This window comes from Dromiciops gliroides, chromosome 2 (assembly GCF_019393635.1).
Source record: "Dromiciops gliroides isolate mDroGli1 chromosome 2, mDroGli1.pri, whole genome shotgun sequence".
In the NCBI taxonomy this organism is placed as follows: Eukaryota; Metazoa; Chordata; class Mammalia; order Microbiotheria; family Microbiotheriidae; genus Dromiciops; species Dromiciops gliroides.
The window spans coordinates 581,515,595-581,538,791 of NC_057862.1; the positions used below are offsets into that span (position 1 = coordinate 581,515,595).

A 23,197-nucleotide genomic window follows, 5' to 3' on the forward strand; every position below is an offset into this window, starting at 1 on the left:
AAATTCAGTTTAAAAAAGAAGGTAGTCATATATTACCATAATCAGTAAATACTTAACTTATATTATTGTAACTATGCCCAAACACAAATTAAGATTTAAATTTCAAGATGGAATTCAGTCAGAATTAAAGAAAAAGATGCCTGGAAAATAAGGCATCATAATCATAGAATGCTAAAGCTGTAAGGGACTTTGGATAGAAACTATTACATCCATTTCTTGTCTGAAACAACTCATTTCTGTTTTGCTTTTTTTTTTGGGGGGGGGGGGTCACACAGTTACTAAGTGTCAAGTGTCTGAGGCAGAATTCGAACTCAGATCCTCCTGAATTCAGGGCCAGTGCTTTATCCACTGTGCCACCTAGCTGTCCTATTTCTATTTTAAAATCTACTTCCACTGACTCTACTGTTACAGGTTTCTCTGATGATTTGTTCTTATTTTTAATATGGAGAAGCAAAGTCTGGATTACTTAAAAGGCCTTTTTAAATGATTTTACATATAATTTAGGATTAAAAAAAACAAATATCAGTTAGTACATTTATTCATTGAGCTAGTAAATAACTTAGCAAGAAAACAAATGCCTAAGACATGAAACTGTAAATCTATACTTTACTGTAGACCTCCATCTCTGAACACTGACTGCTTCCTAATCTCTAATTCAAGTGACTAGGTGTTCTAATAGGACCCAGAAGTCTTACAAAAAGGCTACATAAATAAGACCTACAACACTGGCTCATTCGTGGACAACTCTCAATTACTGCTCCTGAACTCTAAGGGCCATAACATTCTATATTACCTGCTTCCTACCCCCACTCCAAGACTAAGCTAAATAGTACACCAGAGAACCTTTGGGCAAAAGTCAAATGGAAGACATGCATAGCTTCCATCTACTGCAGAGTATAGGAGGTTGGTGGTATTAGCTGAACAGAAGACCATATAAGATTTACATGGCATCCAAAGTTTCCACAGCTATACTGTGAAACAGTACAGGATCAGGCCACAAAGCATTGAAAGAAAATGCACAAATTCCAAAGAAGCATTTCTATAACAGCAGTTGCCTATAAAATAGAAAGATAGAAAAAGACCTTTTGAATTTTAAAGAACAAAGCATTCTAAAAATCAATCTATTGTACAGCTAGGATTAAAGCCCTCAGAATATTAAGCATTATATACAGAATCTACTAGGTATTTTATTCCAAATATACACTGTAGAGTCACACAAAGTAAACAAAATTAGATTTTAACTGGCATTAATGCTTCACTTTGCTGATCACTATGTTTTATTTAACAAATATTGTTATTTCAAGTAACAAATCAGAGATTTCATTCCTGATTTACTTATAAATAAAATATTACCTTGATTTCAATGTTTCCCACTTTGGTGGTTGATCTGATAATAGGTCTTCCAACCAAAGCTGGAAAGATGTGTTCTGGAAAATTAGAGCCTGCATATCCACATTTGACAAACTGAAAGGAAAAAAAAAAAGTATGTTAAACACAAAATATTTACCACTTCCTAAATCCTTTTTAGAATGATTATACTGTTAATATGAGTATCAGAATACTAATAAAATACTTTTATACATATTACTTCATTGAACTATAGAATGCTTACCTTTCAAGAGTAAAACACTTCTAAAATATATAGTAACAACAGAACAGAATGGAAGCTTTAATTATAATCTTGACTCTTGTACCTTTGGCAAAGTAATCACCTTCATTCTGTGGCTCATTATCTATCATTTATTGTCTGAACCTAGCTTTATGTGGCTAAAAAATTGTCTAACCCCCAAAGCTTACTGTAGGCTGTAAGGCTGACCTCAGAGATCCTCCAGGGAAGCTGGATGATCTTAAGGAATGCTTAGATTCCATCCAGTGCTCCTTTTAGACCCCTCAGGTCTTGTTTTGGGTCCACCTCAAGCTTGTGTTTTGGGTTAGCTAAAGAGCTTGACTTACTGATAGACATCTCAAACTGTCTTTTTGGAGAGTACCTATGCCTAAGTGAGACCAATCAGGCAAATATCTGTATGCCCTTTTCTCAATTCTATATAATGTAACCTCCCAAAGACTTGAGGAGAGCCACCCCTTCTTTCCAGCTCCTCACTACCAAACAACCTCATAGATGTCTTCCTAAAACATTTTGGAGTTTGTTCTCACAAATAACAATACATTTTATAGACAAAATAACCCGCCCCAACCCCAACAACAACTCTCAGGTAATTATAAATTTGAGTATAACACTTTACATAATTATACATGTGAACCAGTATGTAAACACCACTGAATGAATTTTTTAAAAATATATTTAAATATCTTATTTAGCAATAAATATTTAATCCTCCACAAAAGTTTTGCTCCAATGTCTCATCATCTATCAAACCCTGAATTCTTGACAAGACCTGGCAACTTCTGTCAACCAAGCTAGACAGGCTTCTACCATGATCCCAGAAACAGACTGGGTCAGCCAGTCTGTAATCCAGCCTTCTTCTAAAGTAGCGATTCATTATCTATCAACCAATAACTATCAAGTGCTAGACATTGTGCTAGCTAGGGCAATAAAATAAAAGACAGAATTCTGTCATTCTAATGCAGAAGGGAACTATATCCTATAAATATATACAGCTGAAATATAAAGTCAATAAATACAAATATACATGAAGTAGTTAAATATAAGATAATTTGGGAAGAACACTAGCAGTTGGGAGGATGAAGAAAGGCTTTAAGTAGACCTGATTCCTGAGCTATGACTCAAAGTCTGTTCAAGCCATGTGGAATAGCCAGTACAAAGGCTCTGAGAGGGAAGAAAGAGTGTCCTGCAGGAAAACCAGAAAGAAAGCCAGATTGAGGGGCAGCTAGGTGGCGCAGTGGATAGAGCACTGGCCCTGGAGTCAGGAGTATCTGAGTTCAAATTTGGCCTCAGACACTTAACATTTACTAGCTGTGTGACCCTGGGCAAGTCACTTAACCCCGATTGCCTCACTAAAAAAAAAAAGAAAAGAAAAGAAAAAAAAAAGCCAGACTGAAGAGATCTCAGAATGTGGGAGAGGGAATAAGAATGCTCAATAAGGCTATAACATGGGTGTTTATCCTTTGTTATTGTTGCTGTTATGGACCTTTTTGGCAGTCTGGCTTCCATGGGCTTCACCAGACTGCCAGAAGGGTCCATTAACACAAAAAAAGGTTAAGAATCCCTGTCCTAGACCATCCATAACAAAGTTAATTGCTGGCATCCAAATTTGACATTTCTATCCAAAGACTTTCAAAGTGATAAACGACCAAAGGAACAGAACTCCATGAATAATGACATTCTCTCTATAAATGAGACCAGAAGACAAGAATTTGCAGGTAAATGGGAAGAGGCTTACAGGTTCTCCCTCTGTTGTTGTTGTTGTGTCGTTTCAGTGTTGCCTGTGACTCCTTTTGGAGCGGTTTGCCATTTCCTTCTCCAGCTTTACAGAGGCATAGCGGAGGCAAACAGGGTTCGGTGACCTGCTCAGCTTCTCCCAGGGAGAGGCAAGTAAAGAAGTAGATTTCATCTTGAGCCCAAAGGCATCAATAATCATTTAATTCCACTTAATTCAAACAATTTTTAAGCCTACATTATACAAAGCAACATGGCAGCAACTAGTCTCTTTAAGGGGGTAAGGATGATGGCAAAACATATTTATAGACATGCCAATCAAAAGTATATGCAGAAGAACAGGAAGTACACTTCCGAGAACAGAAAGCATTAAAAACTATGAGACTGGCATTGGAAATCAGGAAAGGCTTCCTATAACAGGTGTCACCTGAGCTGTATTTCAAAGGAAGTTAAGTAATTCCAAAAGGCAAAAATGAAGAGGGAATGTGTTCTAGACACGGAGAATCACCTACACAAAGTCACAGATGTAGAAATGGAAAATGGGGAACAACAATTAGGTCAAAGAGACTGGAGTAGAGAGCAGGGGAAAACAGAATCAAGAGATGTTACCGACAAGATTTGGTAACTCATTTAACAGTGTGAACAAGATAGAATGAAGAGTCAAAGATACAGAGATTTGAGTCATATGCCTAGAGCTGACAGTTTAACTCATGAGATCACCAAAAGAGAGAGTAAAGAGAGAAAAGGACCAAGAAGAGAAATTTTGGAGGATGTCCAAACTTAGTGTGATAATGACCTAGCAAAGATAAATGAGAAGGAAAGGTCAGACAGGTAGAAGAAACAAGAGCAGTATCACAAAAGCAAAGGCAGGAGGAAGTGGGACTTTAATGTCAAAAGCTGCAGAAAGGTCAAGTCAGATAAGGACTAGGAAAAAGCTACTGGATTTAACCGGTAAAGAGAACATTGTGGATTTGGAAGCTAGAATGCTAGGAATAGAAGAGCAGAAAATGAGGAAATAGAGGCAATGAAAGGAAAAATCCTTCCAAGGAGTTTTATGCAAAGGAAAAATGATTTGACAATAGTTAAAGGACACTAGTAGTCTTTTTAGTCCCTCCCTTCCTATCCCTATCATTGCTGCTCGATCTTATAAATGCAAGATATCCCAATAAATGAAGCAGTGAACAAGATCCCTGAGTGAATGCTAACATATGTTATAACTAAATCTTTTAAAGTTTGGATACTGGCCTAGGTTGTCATGAATTCAGGTTATAGACAAATAATACCATTCGCTGGCTTTTGGTTATTTGCTACCCTCAATAAAACACAGATAGAATGTCTCACATTTCCTAGCCCAGAGCCATGAGAGGAGGCATCTATTTCTATGCAGTAAGTAGTAAAAATACATGTTCATAAACCGTGGAATAAGTCAGACCCTTCCCTCCAAGTTTTTTTCCTTTCTTCACTTCTTCAACCAACCATAATGCTAAAAGATCCCAAGGTACAGATTTAAGGATGGCGGCTTCCAAGCAGTGACTGCCCTAGAATCCTTGGGAAGTGAGGCAACTGCTAAAACATCACCAAATATGTATCAGAGATGGTACTTTTTTCCTTCATGAGGGGAAAGCTGTAGAGCCACTTTAGTCTCACTATATTTCACGAACAGAACTGGGGACGATAGTGGCAGTGACTGTAAGACAGTCTAAAGGCCTGAATAAAGACATATTCTCCTTTCTAGAAGCCCCTGGAAGAAAAAGCACAGTACTTGTGTCTTTAGTTCTAAATCACCAGACAGAGTCACTATAATTTTAATCTTGTGTTAAAATTGTATTTTTTTTCTGGTCCCCCTGACCGTTTCCCATTTTTAGTCAGTATGGTAAGTTTATAAGTAGCTAGTATCAAGAGGAAATATCAGGAAATAGGATAGCAAAGGGGAACCTGTAAGTCATGTACAAACTGTCCCAGAGATCAAAGGAACAAAATTTACAAACTATCATATAATAACCAAAATTCACATCCTGGTAAGTATGTGCTCAATCAGCGGAAGACATTTCAATGCTGCTATCAGGGCCTCTCTGGTCCTATGATATGTAAATCTAAGGCAAATTCCAGACATCCCCAATAAGAAAAATTGTTGATGATTGTGAGATGTTAACTTCAAAGTCTTACTTACAATTTTGAGACGATTTGGATGTTAATGTTAATGAAGGTAGCACAGATCAAAGTCAGTGTGTTCCCCCCAACAAAAAAGACAATAAAAATGAGATCTCGAACTCCTCAGCACTCACCCATCTCTACTGAGTCTCTGCTGCCAAGTGTTCCCAAGTCTAACCCATGGTTATCTGAGTGACTCTTTGCCTCCTCTTCTCCCCATCACTGCCCACCTTCCTTCACTCTCCCATCCCCTGCCCCCGTACCATTTGCCTCTGTAACCCCTTTCATCACTTTCCTCTCTTCCTTCTATGCTGTTTGCCCCCACACAATCTGTGCTTATTAAAGCCAGCTGTCTTTCCCAGAGAGTACTCCAAAGCCAGGCTTACTTACCCCCATTTCTTAATTCACATCAATTCATCCTTCAATAAATTTTGATAGGATATCTAAGTTTTGTGCAGGGGCTTGCTTTTTCATAAAAATTTCATTTAGAAAGCATATATTAAATGGTTGAGAGTGGATATGAAAATTGGATCACCTCCACCCCCCCCAAAAGACCCTGTGATCTTCTAAACTAAGTCATATGGAAAGGACAAATTAAACTTTTATAGATGTAGGACACTTAAGCATGTTTGAAAACAAAAGGAAAGGAGCCACTGAACAAGGGAAGCATGAAGATGTAAGAGAATGAATGATTAAGGGAGCAAGCTTCCAGACATTCTAGTAGGGATGCTTTGGCAAGAAAAGAGTTACCTCCTTGAGAGTAAAGGAGAGAATGGGAAATAACATAGGGGTATCAAGGCGTAAAATGGAGCAGAACATATTTGTTCACTTACAAATATGTTCTGCTCCATTTTCCATTTTTTCAGTCAAGTAGATATCAAGGTAGATTTAATAAGCTTTGACAACTAATTAACCCTAAGGGGGTGAGAAAGAGAGAAGTGATATAATCCTGGTGTTGGAAATCTGAGTGACTGAAAGAATGGTGGAGTCCCCAGTAAATTAAGGTAGTTAGGGAAATGGACTTGGGGGAAAGGATGGTGAAGAAGAGAGAGAGAGAAGAGAGAGACTTCTACTCTGGAAATATCAAGCTGGACAGCAAACTTGGGATGTCTAGGTGGAGATAATCAGGCAATAGGCAATGTTGGAGAGAGTTAACAGGAGATTTTTGATATGTAGATATAAGTTATCTGCATAAAGATTATAACTGAACATTGGGGAATTAATAAGATCACCAAGGGAGTTTATAAAGAGAAGAGAGGCAAAGTAGGACAGTAGAAAGATCACAGTTCTTGAGTGTGTGACATTAGGTAAATCACTTAACTTCCTTACACCTGGAGATTGGATTAGATAGCTTCTGGATCTGTGATTTTATAAGGTTTAGGACAGAGCTTTGAGGTACCTCATACATGAAGGGTGATACATGTATGCTAATTCAGCAAAGGATTCTGAGAAGAAACAGTCAGACATCAGGAAAACCAGGAGAAAATAATTTCATAAAAACCCAGAGAGAGGAGAGTATGGAAAGAAGGACAAAAGTCAAAATTATAGGGGAGTCAAATAAATGAGTGAGAGGAAAAAAAAAAATCACTGAGTTTGGAAATTAAGAGATTATTAGTTAAACTGGATTGCAAAGTGTTAAGGAGTGAATTAGGGGTGAAAAGTGAAGGCAATGAGCATAAATAGATGACTTCTAAGAGTTTGTGAAAAGGGTAAGATAGCCTGAGAAGATGAAAAGGACAACTGAATATTTCAGAAACATGTCTACAGAAAGAAGAGAAGGAACCAGAGAAATAAGAGAAAATAAACACTAAGGAGACAGAAAGAGTGTAAAATTAAAGGGGCAAGCTCCCAGACATGGAAGGGGATAGGATCAAAGATACAAGTAGAAGGGTTGACACAAACAAGAAAGGCCATCTCAGTCTCAGAATGCAACAAAGAAGAATATAATGGAGGGAATGAAGTTGAGAAGATATAAGATATATATATACACACACATATATATAACCAGGAAAAAAAGGAACACACAACAGAACAACTCAATTTTCTGAGTAAAGAATCACAAGAGAATGATGAAAAATTTAAAACACTAATCACCTCACAAAACAGTAACAGATAAGGGGAAAACAAATTTATAGAAATCAGAGGGAGGACAACAAAGGAACTCAAATCACCTGTTTTCATTATCAAAGTTAGCAGACCTTCCGTATTTGGATTCTAACACTTAATGCCTTGATAAGAATAGGTTGAAAGGACCCTTAAAAAGATAGTTAGGGGGGACAGCTAGATGGCGCAGTGGATAGAGCACCGGCCCTGGAGTCAGGAGTACCTGAGTTCAAATCTGGCCGCAGACACTTAACACTTACTGGCTGTGTGACCCTGGGCAAGTCACTTAACCCCAACTGCTTCTCACACACACACACACACACACACACACACACACACACACACACACACACACACACACAATTGGTTAGGAAGAAACTGGCTGGACCTGATCAAGTACACAAAGAAGAAACCCATACTGGAGGTGACAACTTTGAAAGTACTGAAAGATCAATTTTCAAGATCTCACAGGGAGGGAAGGACACCAAAAGAGTGAAAAAACCTCATATTATTATAAATATGTGCATATGTATGCACATTAATATGTATATACATATAATTAATTTCTCTATATATGTATATATGGAATCATCAATTACCAACAAATGTCTTCTTTCACATTTGAAAAAGGGAAGGCTTTAGGGACAGCCAGTTGGCACAGAGAATAGAGCATTAGGTCATGAAGGCCTGAATTCAAATCTAACCCCAGACACTTAGTATATGTGTGATCCAGGACAAGTCATCTAACCTCTATATGCCTCAGTCTCCTCATCTGTAAAATGGGGCTAATAATAGCACCTATCTTCCTAGGTTTGATCAAACAAGATAATATTTGTAGAGTACTTAAGCACAGTGCACACAGTAGACACTCTACAAATGCTTGTTTCTTTCCTATCTCCACAAAATCTTTATGAGAATGGTTTCCACTTGTTTTAGGGTTATTCTTAATGATATAAGAAAACAGAACAAGTAGAAATTTACAATTATCTGCAGTAGAAAACATCTTTGCAATTACAAAGTTGACTGAAAGGTGGAGAGAATACAAAAACTTGCTGTTTATTGGTTACACAAGAGCATTTGAATGGATAGACCAAAGCTGTTCACCAATGATGTGTCTCCCATGCATATGCATAAACTGTAAAAGATTTATTGATAAATGCAACCATAAAAATAACTTTGTTCAACAATTCACTGCTATAAATACCAGAATGGGAATGAAACAAGTAAAAGTTACTCAACAAAGGTATTTACCATAAGCATGGGAGATATCCTATGTGACAATAATAATAATGGCACTTTAAGGTTTGCAAAATGTTTTACATGAGTTAACTCATTTAATCCTCACAACAACTTTAGACATTTAATGACTTGCCCAGGGTCCCACAGCTAATAAGTGTCTAAGGCAAGATTTGAATCCAGGTCTTCTTGTCTCTGAGTCCTGTGCTCTTATTCACAGCACCACTTAGCCAGAGATGGTACTGGTGGGGTCTTCTAGATGTTCTTTTTGTGGATAATATTGTGCAGACTGCACAAAGCCCTAGAATACTACAAGGCCTCCTCAATGCAATCCTAGTCCACTGAAAAGGCTTAACAACCCACAAAGAAAAAGTAAATACAAAAAGCTTATTGTTCTATTTTGAAAATGCAATCAGATGGGCACTTCATTGGGTTATTAGTCCACTAGGAAGTGTATATACCAACGTCTCTCTATACATGGCTGTATGTACACATATGCATGTATGTTTTAGACAGGAATAACAGATGGTCAGTGAGCTGGACTTAGAATAAGAATAGGAAAGAAGGCTGAGTTGTATGTGGGCGAGCTGATCCCTGATCTCTCCTCAATCCCCACAAAAAAATACATCAACAACATTCTCCTAGTGATGTTTTCTGGCTGCAAAATATACAATATAACCATCTCCAAGTAATCAAAATTATATAGACCAAAAAGGCAAAAGAATGAAGGATAGCAGTTATAAGTAAGCTATAACATTAAAGTAAGTTTTGCAAGAAGGAAGTGATGCAAAAGATACCATCCAGGAAATGTATAATCATAGGCAGTGGGTCAGTTAGGTAATGAGTACAAGAGATAAAAGTGTCAAGTTGTTCATATGTTCAACAAATCTATAAAATGTTAAAGGATCTAGAGGAGGGGAAGCTAGGTGGCACAGTGGATAGAGCACTGGCCCTGGATTCAGGAGGACCTGAGTTCAAATCTGACCTCAGACACTTGACACTTACTAGCTGTGTGACCCTGGGCAAGTCACTTAACCCCAATTGCCTCAACAACAAACAAAAAAAAAAAAAGAAAGAAAAGAAAGGGAAAAAAAGATCTAAAGGAAAGATCTAAGATAGTCAGTAGATTCTCTTTAGAGGAATATGGGTAAGAATCACAAAAAATGAAAAAGTACAGATGGATTGTAATTTGCACTGGTGAAAGAAATATCCAGTTATAAGATACAACAAAATATTTACTAAAACTTCTTCCAACAACCCATGGTTTCATCTTTATGGGTATTCAGTCCACCAACATAGATCATTCCTTTAAACAGCTTAATGAGCTGCTGTGGCCAAAAAAATTAATCACCTTGTGTTCAACCTTCTGATGAGGTTTTCCAAACTTAACAAGTCTGGCCTTTACTCAATAGAATAAATTAAATCTTTCCTACAGGGAAGTCCTAAGTGAGCCTGTCACTGATGTTACAGTGCTCCAGACTAAGGCTCACCTCCATGCCATGATTTTGGAATTGATGTCTTTTGTTTTTATATCAATTTCAATTCCAAACATCTTCTGTCTCCCCTTTCCTACTACCTCATCTTCCATACTCAGTAAATCTTCCTTTGGAACAAAGATTTAAAAAAAAGGGAAAAAAACAACAGCTCAGTAAAACTAAATATATGGACTGCATGCACATGCACCATTCTACCTACATAGTCCCTCACCTCTCCACTAAGAAGAGGGAGGTATAGTCTCATCTCTTCTCCACCTCAATTCCATGATGTATTTGGAGCACAATTTTCATGGAAGCATTTTATAATAATAAGGTCACATATTTTTTATTTATGTGATATGTTCTTTTAAAGATGTAAAAAACTTGATTATTATCTAATTAACTCTTACAATAATAATCATAATGATATGAGAATATTCAGGCCCAAGGAGATTAAATGATTATTACAGTCTAAATAAAATTAAGGGATTTCATTCTCATACAAGTCATTTATATTCACTTTTTCTGGTTTCCTATCAAATCTTCACCAATCCTCATTTATACAAAGAAAAAACACCTGAAAGCACGATATATTTCAAAGAAGAGCTATTTGTTTTATTTTAAGATTAACTTAAGCAATACCATAGATACTAGTTGATTGATTTTTGCCCCATTCTGTGAAAAAACAATCGTATAGGCATAAACAAAAACCAATTGACCAGTATCTAGTAAGAATTTACAATATGCATGTTACCATTATAGTTATTCTTTTTGCTAAATGGCTACATGAATAATTCATTAATATCTCTAAATGCCATTTGCAAATTCTCCACATCTAACATATAACTTAGGGATCTTCAAAATCCTCTAGAACAATCTGGATAAAGACTTTAAAGACATCTATTTAATCATAAAAAGCTTAAGATATAATGTCATTTAGAATTCTACTTGGCTTTAACAGATGGGGTCTGTGAGATGTGTCAAAGTCATGCTCTCTTCAACAGACTAAATCTTTTATAAAAGTCTATCTGGAAATTATTTCTTTTATATACAAAACCCTAAATGAGTTATCCCCTGATGCATCAGGGTTATTTTAAAGGACTAATCCAGGATTCAGATTCACATACATTCCTTCTTCCAAAGCACACAAGGCACCTACTATTCTGTTTCTCTACAACTTAAAACAAAGGTAATTCTTATTGAGATAAAAATTAAGAGTAATAGAAACAAAATAGAAAGTACTTGCTTAACCTCAACACTCTTCAGACTTATTTGCATTGGTTGGTTGGTACTGAAAGACCTAAGATTTACTTCCCAAATCAAGGCTATTTTTGCACTAAAAAAGACTTCAAATACTTGGCTTTTACACTAAACTACAGGAGCTAGCCTGACATCAGTTACTCTTTTTTTTTTTGGTGAAACAATTGGGGTTAAGTGACTTGCCCAGGGTCGTCACACAGCTAGTAAGTGTCAAGTGTCTGAGGCTGGATTTGAATTCACGTCCTCCTGAATCCAGGGCCAGTGCTCTATCCACTGCACCACCTAGCTGCCCACCTCCCCCTTTTACTCTTTTTGTTTATTTGGGTTTTTTTTCCCCCAGGCAATGAGGGTTAAGTGACTTGCCCAGGGTCACACAGCTAGTAACTGAAATCAGTTATTCTTGACCTTAACTGAAACAACTGGCTAAAATCCAATTGGGGAGGAAGAGAAGAAAGTGAAAACCTATTCCTAATTCACTCGAATAATGAGCTCCTAGATACAGTCAAACATCAACAATAGCCGACACTTTTATGTAAATGTAAATACCTTAATGAATAAGCATTTATTAATCACTTACTACATACCAACTATTGTACTAAGCAAGCACTAGGGGTACAACTAAAAAACAACAAGACAGTTCCTTCTCTCAAACTGGGTGAGGCAACACCCTAAGTGCAACAGCAGTAGGATAAATGGCCAAGCTAAGGGGTCCTGACATTATATAAGGAGGTCAAATGTTGTCGTTGCAGTTTGTCATTCTTTCTCAAAGAGGACCATGATATCCAAAGGTGATGTCATGACTTGCAATGAATTGGATTTAAGTGAGGGAGGGCTGTGCAAAGTCATCAACCTCACTCCCCTCCTGAACTATCTGGGTTCAGTGGCAAGATATAGATCAGGATGACTGGAGATGGCTCCAGATGTTTAATGCAATTGGAGTTAAGTAACTTGCCCAGGGTCATATAGCTAGTAAGTGTCTGAGGTGAGAGTTGAACTCAAGTCCTCCCAATTTCAGGGCCAGTGCTCTATCCACTCTGCCACCTAGCTGTCTGAAGATCAAATGACAGCACAACGAATGGATGTAGGACTGATGGTAAGGTCCAGAGGACCTCAGGAGGCACTTTGCAGGGTAGATGATGAGACCTGATGGTCCATCTCATCAGAAGGAAGAGTTGTTGACTCTGATCTTACCCAAGTCCTGTGAGATGTCAAAGATCCTAAACGAAGGGAGAAGGATGGACCAGTGGTGGGGATCTCCTTGCTTTCTGCTAAACTATTCCAGGTGGGTTCCATTTTTTTTCTCAGTGTGAGTCTTTCCTCCAACAACCCATACCACAACTAACATATTTACTGTTTGATCTTGCAAATAGTCTCTGTGGCCAAAAATTACCTTGTGGTTAACCTGATGATTATCTTCTATCAAACAACTAATGCATTTCACTCAAACCTGAATTGTTCTGACTTTATAAGACCTGTTAAGAGCCTATACTCCACTGGCATAGCCTTCAAGAACCTCGGGGTCATCTATAATTCCACAATGAGGGACTGGAATAAGACTTTAATAAAATATAAATTATATTAATATTAATATATAATGTTAATATTATATAATAAAACAATGCTGATAAAATAGAAAAACATATTAAATATTATTATTTTTAAATTATGCTTTTATGTTGACCCCAAAGTAATGACTAGATAAATGCAAGAAGGGTTAAATGCCTCTGGTGGTTTGGTAAGACAAAATGATGTAATGTAATCAGCTATATACATACCTATTCTCTACAAGGGCCAATTTCAGCATCTATCTGTGTGTGTGTGTGTGTGTGTGTGTGTGTGGCAACTGGGGTTAAGTGACTTGCCTAGGGTCATACAGCTAGTAATTGTTAAGTGTCTGAGGCCAGATTTGAACTCAGGTCCTCCTGAATCCAGGGCCGGCGCTCTATCCGCTGCGCCATCTAGCTGCCCCCTAGCATCTATCTTAAGAAAAAGAAAGATGTTTGAGGTGGATCTTCAGAAGAAGCAGTCACCATGAATAAAGCCTAATGAGTAGGCAGATAAGGAAAACAGTAGTTAAGTAAGGAAGAGAGCTCAAAAAGTTCTTGCAATTTTTTCCTTGACCTAAGTGACATGATGAAAACAGAATTAATCAAAAACCTACTCTACTGCATTCCAGCTCCTCAGGATATAGACAAAAAATGTAAACAGTCCCTGTCCTCAAGGAACTTATAAGCAAGTGTGAAAAACAACATGTACCCACACAAGTATTTACAAGATATATACAAATACAAGGTAATTTCAGACAGTGAGGTTTACCTCATGTCAATAAACATATATTAAACACCTACTGTGTGCCAGACACTGAGCTAAGTGCTGGGGATAGAAAGAAAAATAAAACCTTGGTCCCACCCACAAGAAACTCACAACATGCAAACAACTATTCACATACATGACATATACAGCATAAATGGGAGGTTATCTCAGAGAGAAGTATGGTAAAAATTATTTGTGGTAAAGATTAATATTACAATTTTTAGCTGACTCATTTGGGAGGGGCCACACCTGGCCCACCCTGAGGTTACGTATGCTACTGAGGTCAGAAGGAGAATTCTCCATAGGCAGTTTTTGAAGGACCTCCCCTTTTGGGGGAGGAAAGACTGAACGCTCCCTGAAGGGAGGCGGAGGGTTCTTCCGGAACACTAAGCTTCTTCCAGAACTCGGGATCTCGGACTTCTCCCCTTGTGGTGGTGGCGAGAGTTCTCTGTCTCGGGCAGCTGTTTTTCCTAGCAGGCGAGGACAACTGTAGACTGTCCAGGCTTTGTTGAGTTAATTACAGAAAACCCTAAATTCCTTTGAACTAGCTTAATTGGAAACGGTCTGGGGATTGCATAGGTTAAGTTAAGAGTATTTATCTGTATTTCTATTTTCCTATTTCCTTATCTTTGATTTTTATTACTTTTACCTTTGTTGTTTAATTAATTCCCAAATAATAAAATCTGATCCTTTTGTGAACTAAAGCTTAAAGGCTCCTTTCTTATTGGCCTGGGAGAAATATCTAAAAAGGGCAGCTCAAAGGGGAGGGTGAACCTAAAAGGTCCTTCATTATTTCCAGGACCCCAGTATTCTGGCGAGTCACCCAAATAACGCTCCATATCAAATTTTGGCCCTCACAGAAGGCATTAACAGTAGAGGAGCCTGGAAAAAAAAGTCCTCTTACAGAAGATGAAATGAGAGATGAGTCTTAAAGGAAGCCAGGAAGTAAGGATGAAGAGGATAAGGATCCGGGCATGGGGGACAGCCAGCAAAAAGGTAGTCTGGAGATTAAGTATTATTTAGAAAGAACAGCAAGAAAGCTAGCTTTGCTGGATAGCTGGTACACAGTGGGGAGCAAACTATTAAGAAGCCTGGAAAGGTAGGATGGGGCAAGGTCACTAAGGGCTTTAAAAGCTCAATAGGGTTTTATAGTTTTATAGTTGACCCTAGAGGTAACTGAGAATCACCAGAGTTTGAGTAGAGAGAAACATGGTCAGATCTGTGCTTTAGGAAGATCACTTTGGCACTTTTCTGGAGAAGGGACTGGAGTCAGCACAGACATAAAGCTGGAAGCTCAACCAGAAAGCTACTGCACTAAGAGGTTATGTACTGTAATAGTCTAGTTCTTAAGGTAATGAGGGCCTGCTCCAGCTGGCAGCTTTGTGAGTGGAGAGAGGGGGATGTATATGAGAAATGTTGTAACAGTAAAAATGACAAGATGTAGCAACATATTAGACAGGTGAGGTAAGTGTAAATAAGGAGTCATGGATAACCTCAAGACCATGAGCTTAAGGAACTGAGAAGATGGTGGTGCCCTTGACAAGAATAAAAGAGTTCATAAGACGGGAGAATTTGGAGGGAAAAATGAGTTCTACCTTAAAATAAGCACATGTCCCCCATCCTTAAAGAAAAGGGGAATAATGTGTAAGAAGCCTGGAGAGGTAGGCTGAAGTCTGTATTTCATCACAGAGGCATTAGGGAGTCACAGTAGTTTACTGATTAGGATAGTAACACAGTCAAATCTGTAGTTTAGGAATATCGCTTTGGCAGTGATGTGGGGAGGGGAGAGCCTTGAGACTGGGAAACTAATTAAGTTTCTGCAATAGTCCAGACAAGAAGTGATGAGAACTTAAATTGGGGGGAGGAGGGGGGACAAGGAGTAACCATGTGAGTGGAAAGAAGTGGACAAATAAAAGCAATCCTGTGGAGGTAAAATTGACAAGGTTTAGCAACTGGTCAAGTGCAATGAGAGAGTAAGGAGCTTCTGCTGACTGCATCTTGGGGTATACTTACAGCTAAAGCCCAGGTCTTGGATGATAATCCAACAATGAGAAACAGTCAGATAGGTAGGTAGGTAGAGAAGAGCACCAAAAAAACTCAGAGGGGAAAGATTATATAAGAAAAAATGGTCAAATGTGTTAAATGCTGCAGAGAGATCAAAAATGATGAGGACTAAAAAATGTCGCTGGATTTAGCAACTAAAAGATCATGGTAAATTTGGAGAAAGTGATTTCAGTTGAATGGTAAAGTCAGACCAGATTTAAAGGAGTTGAAAAGTGGATAAAGAACAGAGGAAGAAAAGAAGTATGTGTCTCCCCCCCCCCCAAGGATAGAGAAGAATTATGCATGTTTATAGACAGTAGGAAATGACTCAGTAGATAAGAAAACAGAAGATTAGAGAGGGGGAAATTGTAAGAGTAGTCTATAGGAGATGGGAAGGAATCAAGATTACAAGTTAGAGGGGCTAACTACTTCATCTGCATTTAGAGGACAGAATGGGAGTACAATGACAAGGACTTTTAAGATACAGGGTAGAGGAAAAGATGGAGCTCAAAGCCCAAAACATGAGGCAGAGTTCTCTGCTGAGAGGGAAGGAGAAACATGGGAGTCTTAGAGAAAAAAGGTTTGAAACAGCCATTGAGAAAAGTGAGTCACTAAGAGAAATTATAGGACTTTGGGCAAAGTTAAGTTTTCATGGTTTTAAAAATTCACTTATGGTTATATGTATATACAACTAAAATGAAAGAAGCAAATTGATTTGCATTTGTAAGAAGGGATCAAATTTCTGGTCTACTTCTATGAAATTGTTTTGGATCATTGCACTGCTGAAAAAAGAGCCAAGTCTATCACAGTTGATCATCACACAATGTTACTGTGTACAAAGTTCTCCTGGTTCTGATCCTCACTCAGCATCAGCATCAGTTCATGTAAGTCCTTCCAGGTTTCTCTGAACTCCTCCTGCTCCTCGTTTCTTACAGCACAATAGTATTCCATTACATTCTTATACCACAGCTTGTTAGCCATTCCCCAATTGATGGGCATTCTCTCAGTTTCCAATTCTTTGCCACCACAAAGAGAGCTGCTATAAATGTTTTTGTACATGTGGGCCCTTTTCCCTCTTCTATGATCTCTTTGGGATACAGACCTAGTAGTGGTGGGTTATGCACAGTCCCACAGCCCTTTCGGCAGAGTTCCAAATTGCTCTCCAGAATGGTTAGATCAATTCACAGCTCTACCAGCAATGCATTAGTGTTCCAATTTTTCCACAGCTTCTCCAACATTTATTCTTTTCCTTTTTTGTCATATTAGCCAATCTGATAGGTGTGATATGGTCTATTTCTAAACAAGGAGACTGGTTAGGTAGTAGTTCAAGTTTCTAATCAGACAACTAAAAGCTGGGTGTTTTTAGATTACCTATGTACAATGCTGAGTCAGTGAATTTAATATTCTTATGACTTAATTGCTTAGAAAGCTTTAAGAGAAAAGACATTTTCAAAGTTACCAAGTTTAAAGATAAAACTGCTTCAAAACTGCTATACACAGGAACATAGTTTAAAAGAAAATCTCTATATTAAAAATACATACTAAGCCTGGGTAATTCTCTTTCCATCAGCTGCAGTGCTTAGTTGCCCCTCCCTATAACATCAGGCTCCAGGCCTCCCACATTACACCAGCCCCACCCCTTCCAGCTTCCTTCTCAATGTGATCTTCCCAGCCTCCCTCACCCCCCCCTTTAATTTGGGAGCTCTTCAAGAGAAGGGACTTTCTTTTTCTTATTTGTATCCCCAGGGCTTAGCACTTTGACAGAAACAAAGTTGCTTAATAAATGTTTACAGAAATTGAATTGAGAGCCAAAGGTCATCTACAAACCCTTAGGAGGTACTAGAGTAAAAGACTCAGGGGAGTGAGTGGTATAAAATGACCACCCCCACGTCCCCCCAGCTCTTCCCCACAAGGAACCATAATGGGTCCGACAAGGTGATTTTTCATATGTACTAAAAGACTGGAGTGCACAAGAAAAAGCTGAGAGGTCTGTTACCAGTAGTAAATACAAGTGGCAAAATGAAGGTAGTGTTAGCTCTTGCGTATGAGTTTCTTCTCCCAGGTACATGTGCTAGCTCCCACATATGTATGGCAGCTTCCATGAGCATACTGTAAATTTAACCAATTTAAAAAATGTAAACTTATTTCATTTATAAAAACAAAATTAAGGTACATTTATTATTGTGCATTAAAATTAAATAGTATGTTTTTTAAGAAAATACATACTAAAGAATTTCGGGGGCAAAAAACCACCAACATTCATTCTTCCTGCACCAAAATCACAATTTTTAAAAAGTGTATAAAAACTACCACAACTATTAATTTGGTAAAATGAAGAAAATAAGTGTTGTTCAAACCATATTTTGTCACTTTAAGCCTTAAAAGGCAAAATGTGACAAGGCATATGCTTATAACCCTCTCATCATTTAAAAACTTAGCTACTAATTTCCCCTGGTGTGTGCAAGAAGGCTGTGTTTAAGAAATAGATTTTTACCATATATAGTTTCCTCTTCATAGCATTGTGGTTGAAACTGACTCTCTTACTTCCCACTGAGTCATCAAATGGTAAGAACATTCACAGTGTATCATATTCTTTCAGGCAAAAATTTAAGAGCATTAGCTACATTCGCTCAAAAAATGTTTTGTATGAGCAAATCTAAACCTTGCTTTTATCTTTTTCTTCCATTAATTTTATCAAAATAGTCCTTTTTCATTATTTTAATCAGATAGAGATTAGGACACCATCCTATAATTCTATTTGTCTCAGAAAACTTAAGTCTCAAGAGTTACTGACTTTCCCTCAAAGTTATTCTTATCCAGTCAATCTCCTATCAGGTGAACCAGATGATAGTTTAGTTTCAAGAAACCTCAACATCTTCTTATAATCAGCAGTCCCTAAAAGAAAGCTATTGACAGCTAAATAACAGAAAATGCATATACTACTACAGTACTTGTATATAAACTACTGAAATTCACAGGGCGTTAGGTAACCTGTAGCTAGCCAACTTCAGGGCTCAACTACATTGTTGTTCAGTTGTTACAACATATCTGACTCCTCATCATCCCATTTTGGGAGGGTTTTCTTGGCAAAGATACTGGAGCGGTTTGCCATTTCCTTCTCCAGCTCATTTTACAGATATGAAAACTGAGGCAAACAGGGTTAAGTGCCTTCCCCATGGTCACACAGTTTCTAAATGTCTGAGGGCAGATTTGAACTCAGGAAGATGAGTCTTACTGACTCTAGGCCTGGCATTCTATCTACTGCACCACCTAGTTGCCCCACTACATAAGGATTCCTGAATGAATCACACAACATTAGAATTATAAGTGATTTCAGTGGCCATATGGTCCAACCCCATTATAACATACTTGAAAAGAAACATGGTGGTCCAGCCTCTGATTGAAGTCCTCCAATGAAAATTTCCCAGACATCAAATTTTAATTTCTCTCTTTGCAACTTCCAACCACTGCTTTGAGTTTGAACCCTGGGGCCAAACAAAACAAAAACCTCTTCCAAATGAAGGCCCTTCAAATACTTGGAGAGAGCTATTCTACTGCCTCCAAAGTTTAGGCTATCCATTCCCAGGTCCATCAACCAATCCTTAATTGACAGTCCCTTCAACCTCCCAGCTATCCTTTTCTGGATAATTGCTAGCTTATCAATACCTCCTTAAACTGTGGTGCCCAGAACTGAACAAAAATTCCATCTGCAGTGTAACTAGAGCCAAGTATAGAGCAACTCACCTTATTTCTAGAAGCTATGCCCCTCAAAGCTGCTCCAAATTATATTATTTTAAGCAGCCACATCACCCTACTGCCTCATATTGAGTTTGTAGTCCACTAAATTCCAGCCTTTTTTTCAAAGAAACTTTTAAGTCTCCCTCTCCCATCCTGTGATTTGGACGTGGGTTTCTTTTTGTTTTGTTTTGGGTTTTTTTTCAGGGCAATGAGGGTTAAGTGACTTGTCCAGGGTCACACAGCTAGTAAGTGTCAAGTGTCTGAGGCCGGATTTGAACTCAGGACTTCCTGAATCCAGGGCGGGCATTTTATCCACTGCCCCCTGGAAGTGGGTTTCTAAAGAACTCGAATCTAAGACTTTGCATTTACCTCTATTGAACTGTATCTAATTAGATTCATCTCAGTGTACTAGAATGTCAAGATCTTTTCGGATGCTCACTGTCCCTCAGCTTTGTGTAAAGCCCTCCTGGTCTTCAGATTGGAGTTACTTTAGGGGACAGATTCATTGCCCTGGCCAGCTTTTGTGACTCCACTTTAGACAGCAGTTATGTCACAGATGGGAGAGTGTTAAAGGGCTGGGATATTTTGGAGAAGAGGGAGAGGAAGAAGCATTGATAGATTTACCTCCTAAGTGGCAGGCACTGTGCTCAGCATTTCATTAATGTTCTCTCATTTGAGCCTCTCTACAACCCAGCAAAGAAGGTGCTGTTCTTTTACCTCCACTTACAGTTGAAGAAATGGAGGCAAACAGAGGTTAAGTGATTTTCCCAGGGTAATACAGTCAGTAAGTATCTGAGGTCACATTTGAACTCCAGACTTCTTGACTCTTCAACAGTCTAGCTGAGGAGTCATCTCCTTTCTCTTGGCCTTGTCCTGAATGCTATATAGAGTATAAATAAATAGAAATGGAAAAGTATTAAACCGCCTCCCTACCTCAAAACTGTGAAATGCTTGAGTATTATATCAGCCGATATTCTGATGGTTTTATACTTCAATGGATTTATGATTTCATCCCTTCCAATGATGACGACTAGAAATCACCCGTGCACCACCCTCATTTCCTCCCATAAATCTGCCACAAAAGGTCCATCTAATAATTTGGGAGCCTGCTTCTCCTTTTCCAGGCATCAGTGGATATCAATGAAGTGCATGGGCAAGCTATCAGTTATTATTTGTTCTCCAATGGTTTATCTTTTTGCTCTTCCTGAGCATGTATTTCTGATTACATCTTTTACTACAAGGCCTTTCTTGAGCCTTTCCTGGTTTGGAATGTGCCACATCCTACCCATGCCTACCATGTATCTCTCTGCTTCCCTTTCAATCATCCTCCAATTCAATAAACCACAGAGTGTGATATGTGACTAGGTAACATCACAGTAAGACTACTGGTGTTAAAAATAAGAGGTTTTGTTACAGGAAGTATCTTGGAGGGGAGTTGTCATTAAATTAATTGTGCAATTTAACAAACATTCCTCCTCTTATTCGATTCTCAGCACAGCTCATAACTGTATTAAGGGATAGTTTAACTTCTTTTTTTTAAGCATCTTTTACGATCCAGTCAACTCATACAGGTTAACATAGATTCCTGCTCTGCTGCTTATTTTCTTTTAATATGTTGTTGTGTATCCTTTGTTCTTGAAGACCACCATGACATCAGGAAGGAGATGTCATGACTTGCAGCATCCAGTGGCAAGACATAGATCAGGATAACTGGAGATGCCCCTGTTTTATTATGTTATCAATGGTCAGAAGCTACAGATTGCCTATCAAACTGCTTATCTGTCTAGGAAGTAGGCATTCTTTAGGTTTCCCTATGTGAATAGTTAAACTGAACTTTCTAAGCGATTTGGAAGGCTCTGCAATTTTCTGGGGCTTAATAAGCATCTGGAGGGCAACAGGCCTGGCCAATAGGTAATAAAAAATTACCAAACTTTGGGATAATCCCATCACTAAGAAAACTTTAAATAAGCAAAAAAACAAATGAAAATGCTACATACACAAATCTATGGCCTTGTAAATGTTTAATTGCATATGAAATGTTCTAGAATAAAATCAAGAGAAAAGACAGGGTATAACTGATTTCCTAGACTATAGCTTTAAAATGTCTATGTCTAAAGGTTATAGAAATGTTAAAATATCCCTGAATGTTTTATGATGTTATCAATACTACTTCATTACTAGTGCTGGTTCTTTCTTCATTTTAAATTAATGTATTCATATTTGCAGACACTGACAATTAATTTAAAAATAAATCAATTTATTTACTAGATCATTTGTAACAGAAAATGAAAGGAACTAGATTTTTAAATTTTATGTTTTAAACATCCTTTTCCCCTCAAAATGTGCGTAATTCATTGTGCTGTTTATACAATGGGCTTTCCAAAATCAAATTTAAAGCCCATCTCTAATGCTTTTTGTTGTTCAGTTATTTTTCAGTCATGTCCAACTCTTCATGACTCCATTTGGGGTTTTCTTGGAAAAGATCCTGGATTGGTTTGCCATTTCCTTCTCCAGCTGATTTTATAGAAAAGGAAACTGAGGCAAACAGGGTAAAGGACTTGCCCAGGGTCACAGCTAATGTTTGAGGCCACATTTGAACTCAGGAAGATGAGGCTTCCTGACTCCAAGCCTGGAGCCACTGTGCCACCTAGCAGCCCAGCATCTCTAATGCTAGTGTTTTATTACATAAAAAAGAAAGTAGCTGTCTATGTGTTGCCATACTAATAGGAGGTAAGAAATAACTTGATTTACACAAGTGAAGAGTTCAGCAGCTAGGATGTTGCCCAAAAGCAAGAAAATTGAACAGACCTCTGAAAGGAAGACTTGAGTTGGAGTCTTGCCTCTGACCTTTGGCAAGTCACTTAATTGTCCCTCTCAATTTCTGTCTCCTGACAGCTTAAGAAACAGCTAGAAGCCCATCTTCTAAGAAGTCTTTGCTGATCCCCCTTTAGTGCTAATGCCTTCCCTCCAGTGAGTATTGTAAATTTATCTTGCACTGGCATGCCAACTCCCCATTAAGGGGGAGCTCCTCGAGAACGGGCACTGTCTTTTGGCCTTTATCACCCCAGTCCTTAGCACAGTGCCTGGCACACAGTTAATATGCCTGCTGACAGACACTTTTTTTGTTGTTTGTCCTTCATTCTCATGAAATCGGGGTGACATCATGACTTGCAGTCAATTGGATTTAAGTGAGGGAGGGCTGTGCAAGGTCACCAACCTCACTCTATCCTCCAGAGCCATCTGGATATATATCAGGACAACTTGGCCCCAGCTGTTTTAAGGCAACTGGGGTTAAGTGATGTGCCCAGGGTCACACAGCTAGTAAGTGTCTGAAGTGAGATTTGAACTCACATCCTCCCAACTTCAGGGTCAGTGCTCTATCCACTGTTCCACCTAGCTGCCCTGATTGACACTAAGGAACTTTCTGAGACAGGGGTTCTTAATTTTTCTTTTATCATGGGCCACTTTGGCACCATCTGATGATGCTTTTGAACCCCTCCTCAGATAATGTTTTTAAATA

General features: G+C 38.3%; 1 protein-coding gene across 4 annotated transcripts in view; it reads right to left on the bottom strand.

Moving 5' to 3' along the window:
• Positions 1-23,197, bottom strand: part of ACTR2 (actin related protein 2) — a 66,337-nt gene that overhangs the window by 41,355 nt on the left and 1,785 nt on the right. For 2 of the 4 annotated variants that reach the window (XM_043981779.1, XM_043981778.1), the window contains exon 2: positions 1,354-1,464. In XM_043981779.1, the coding sequence (XP_043837714.1) occupies positions 1,354-1,464 (111 nt within the window). Of the gene's footprint in view, positions 1-1,353; positions 1,465-5,643; positions 5,665-23,197 lie in introns of those variants that run through there. The other 2 variants (XM_043981781.1, XM_043981780.1) reach the window with 2 other exon arrangements.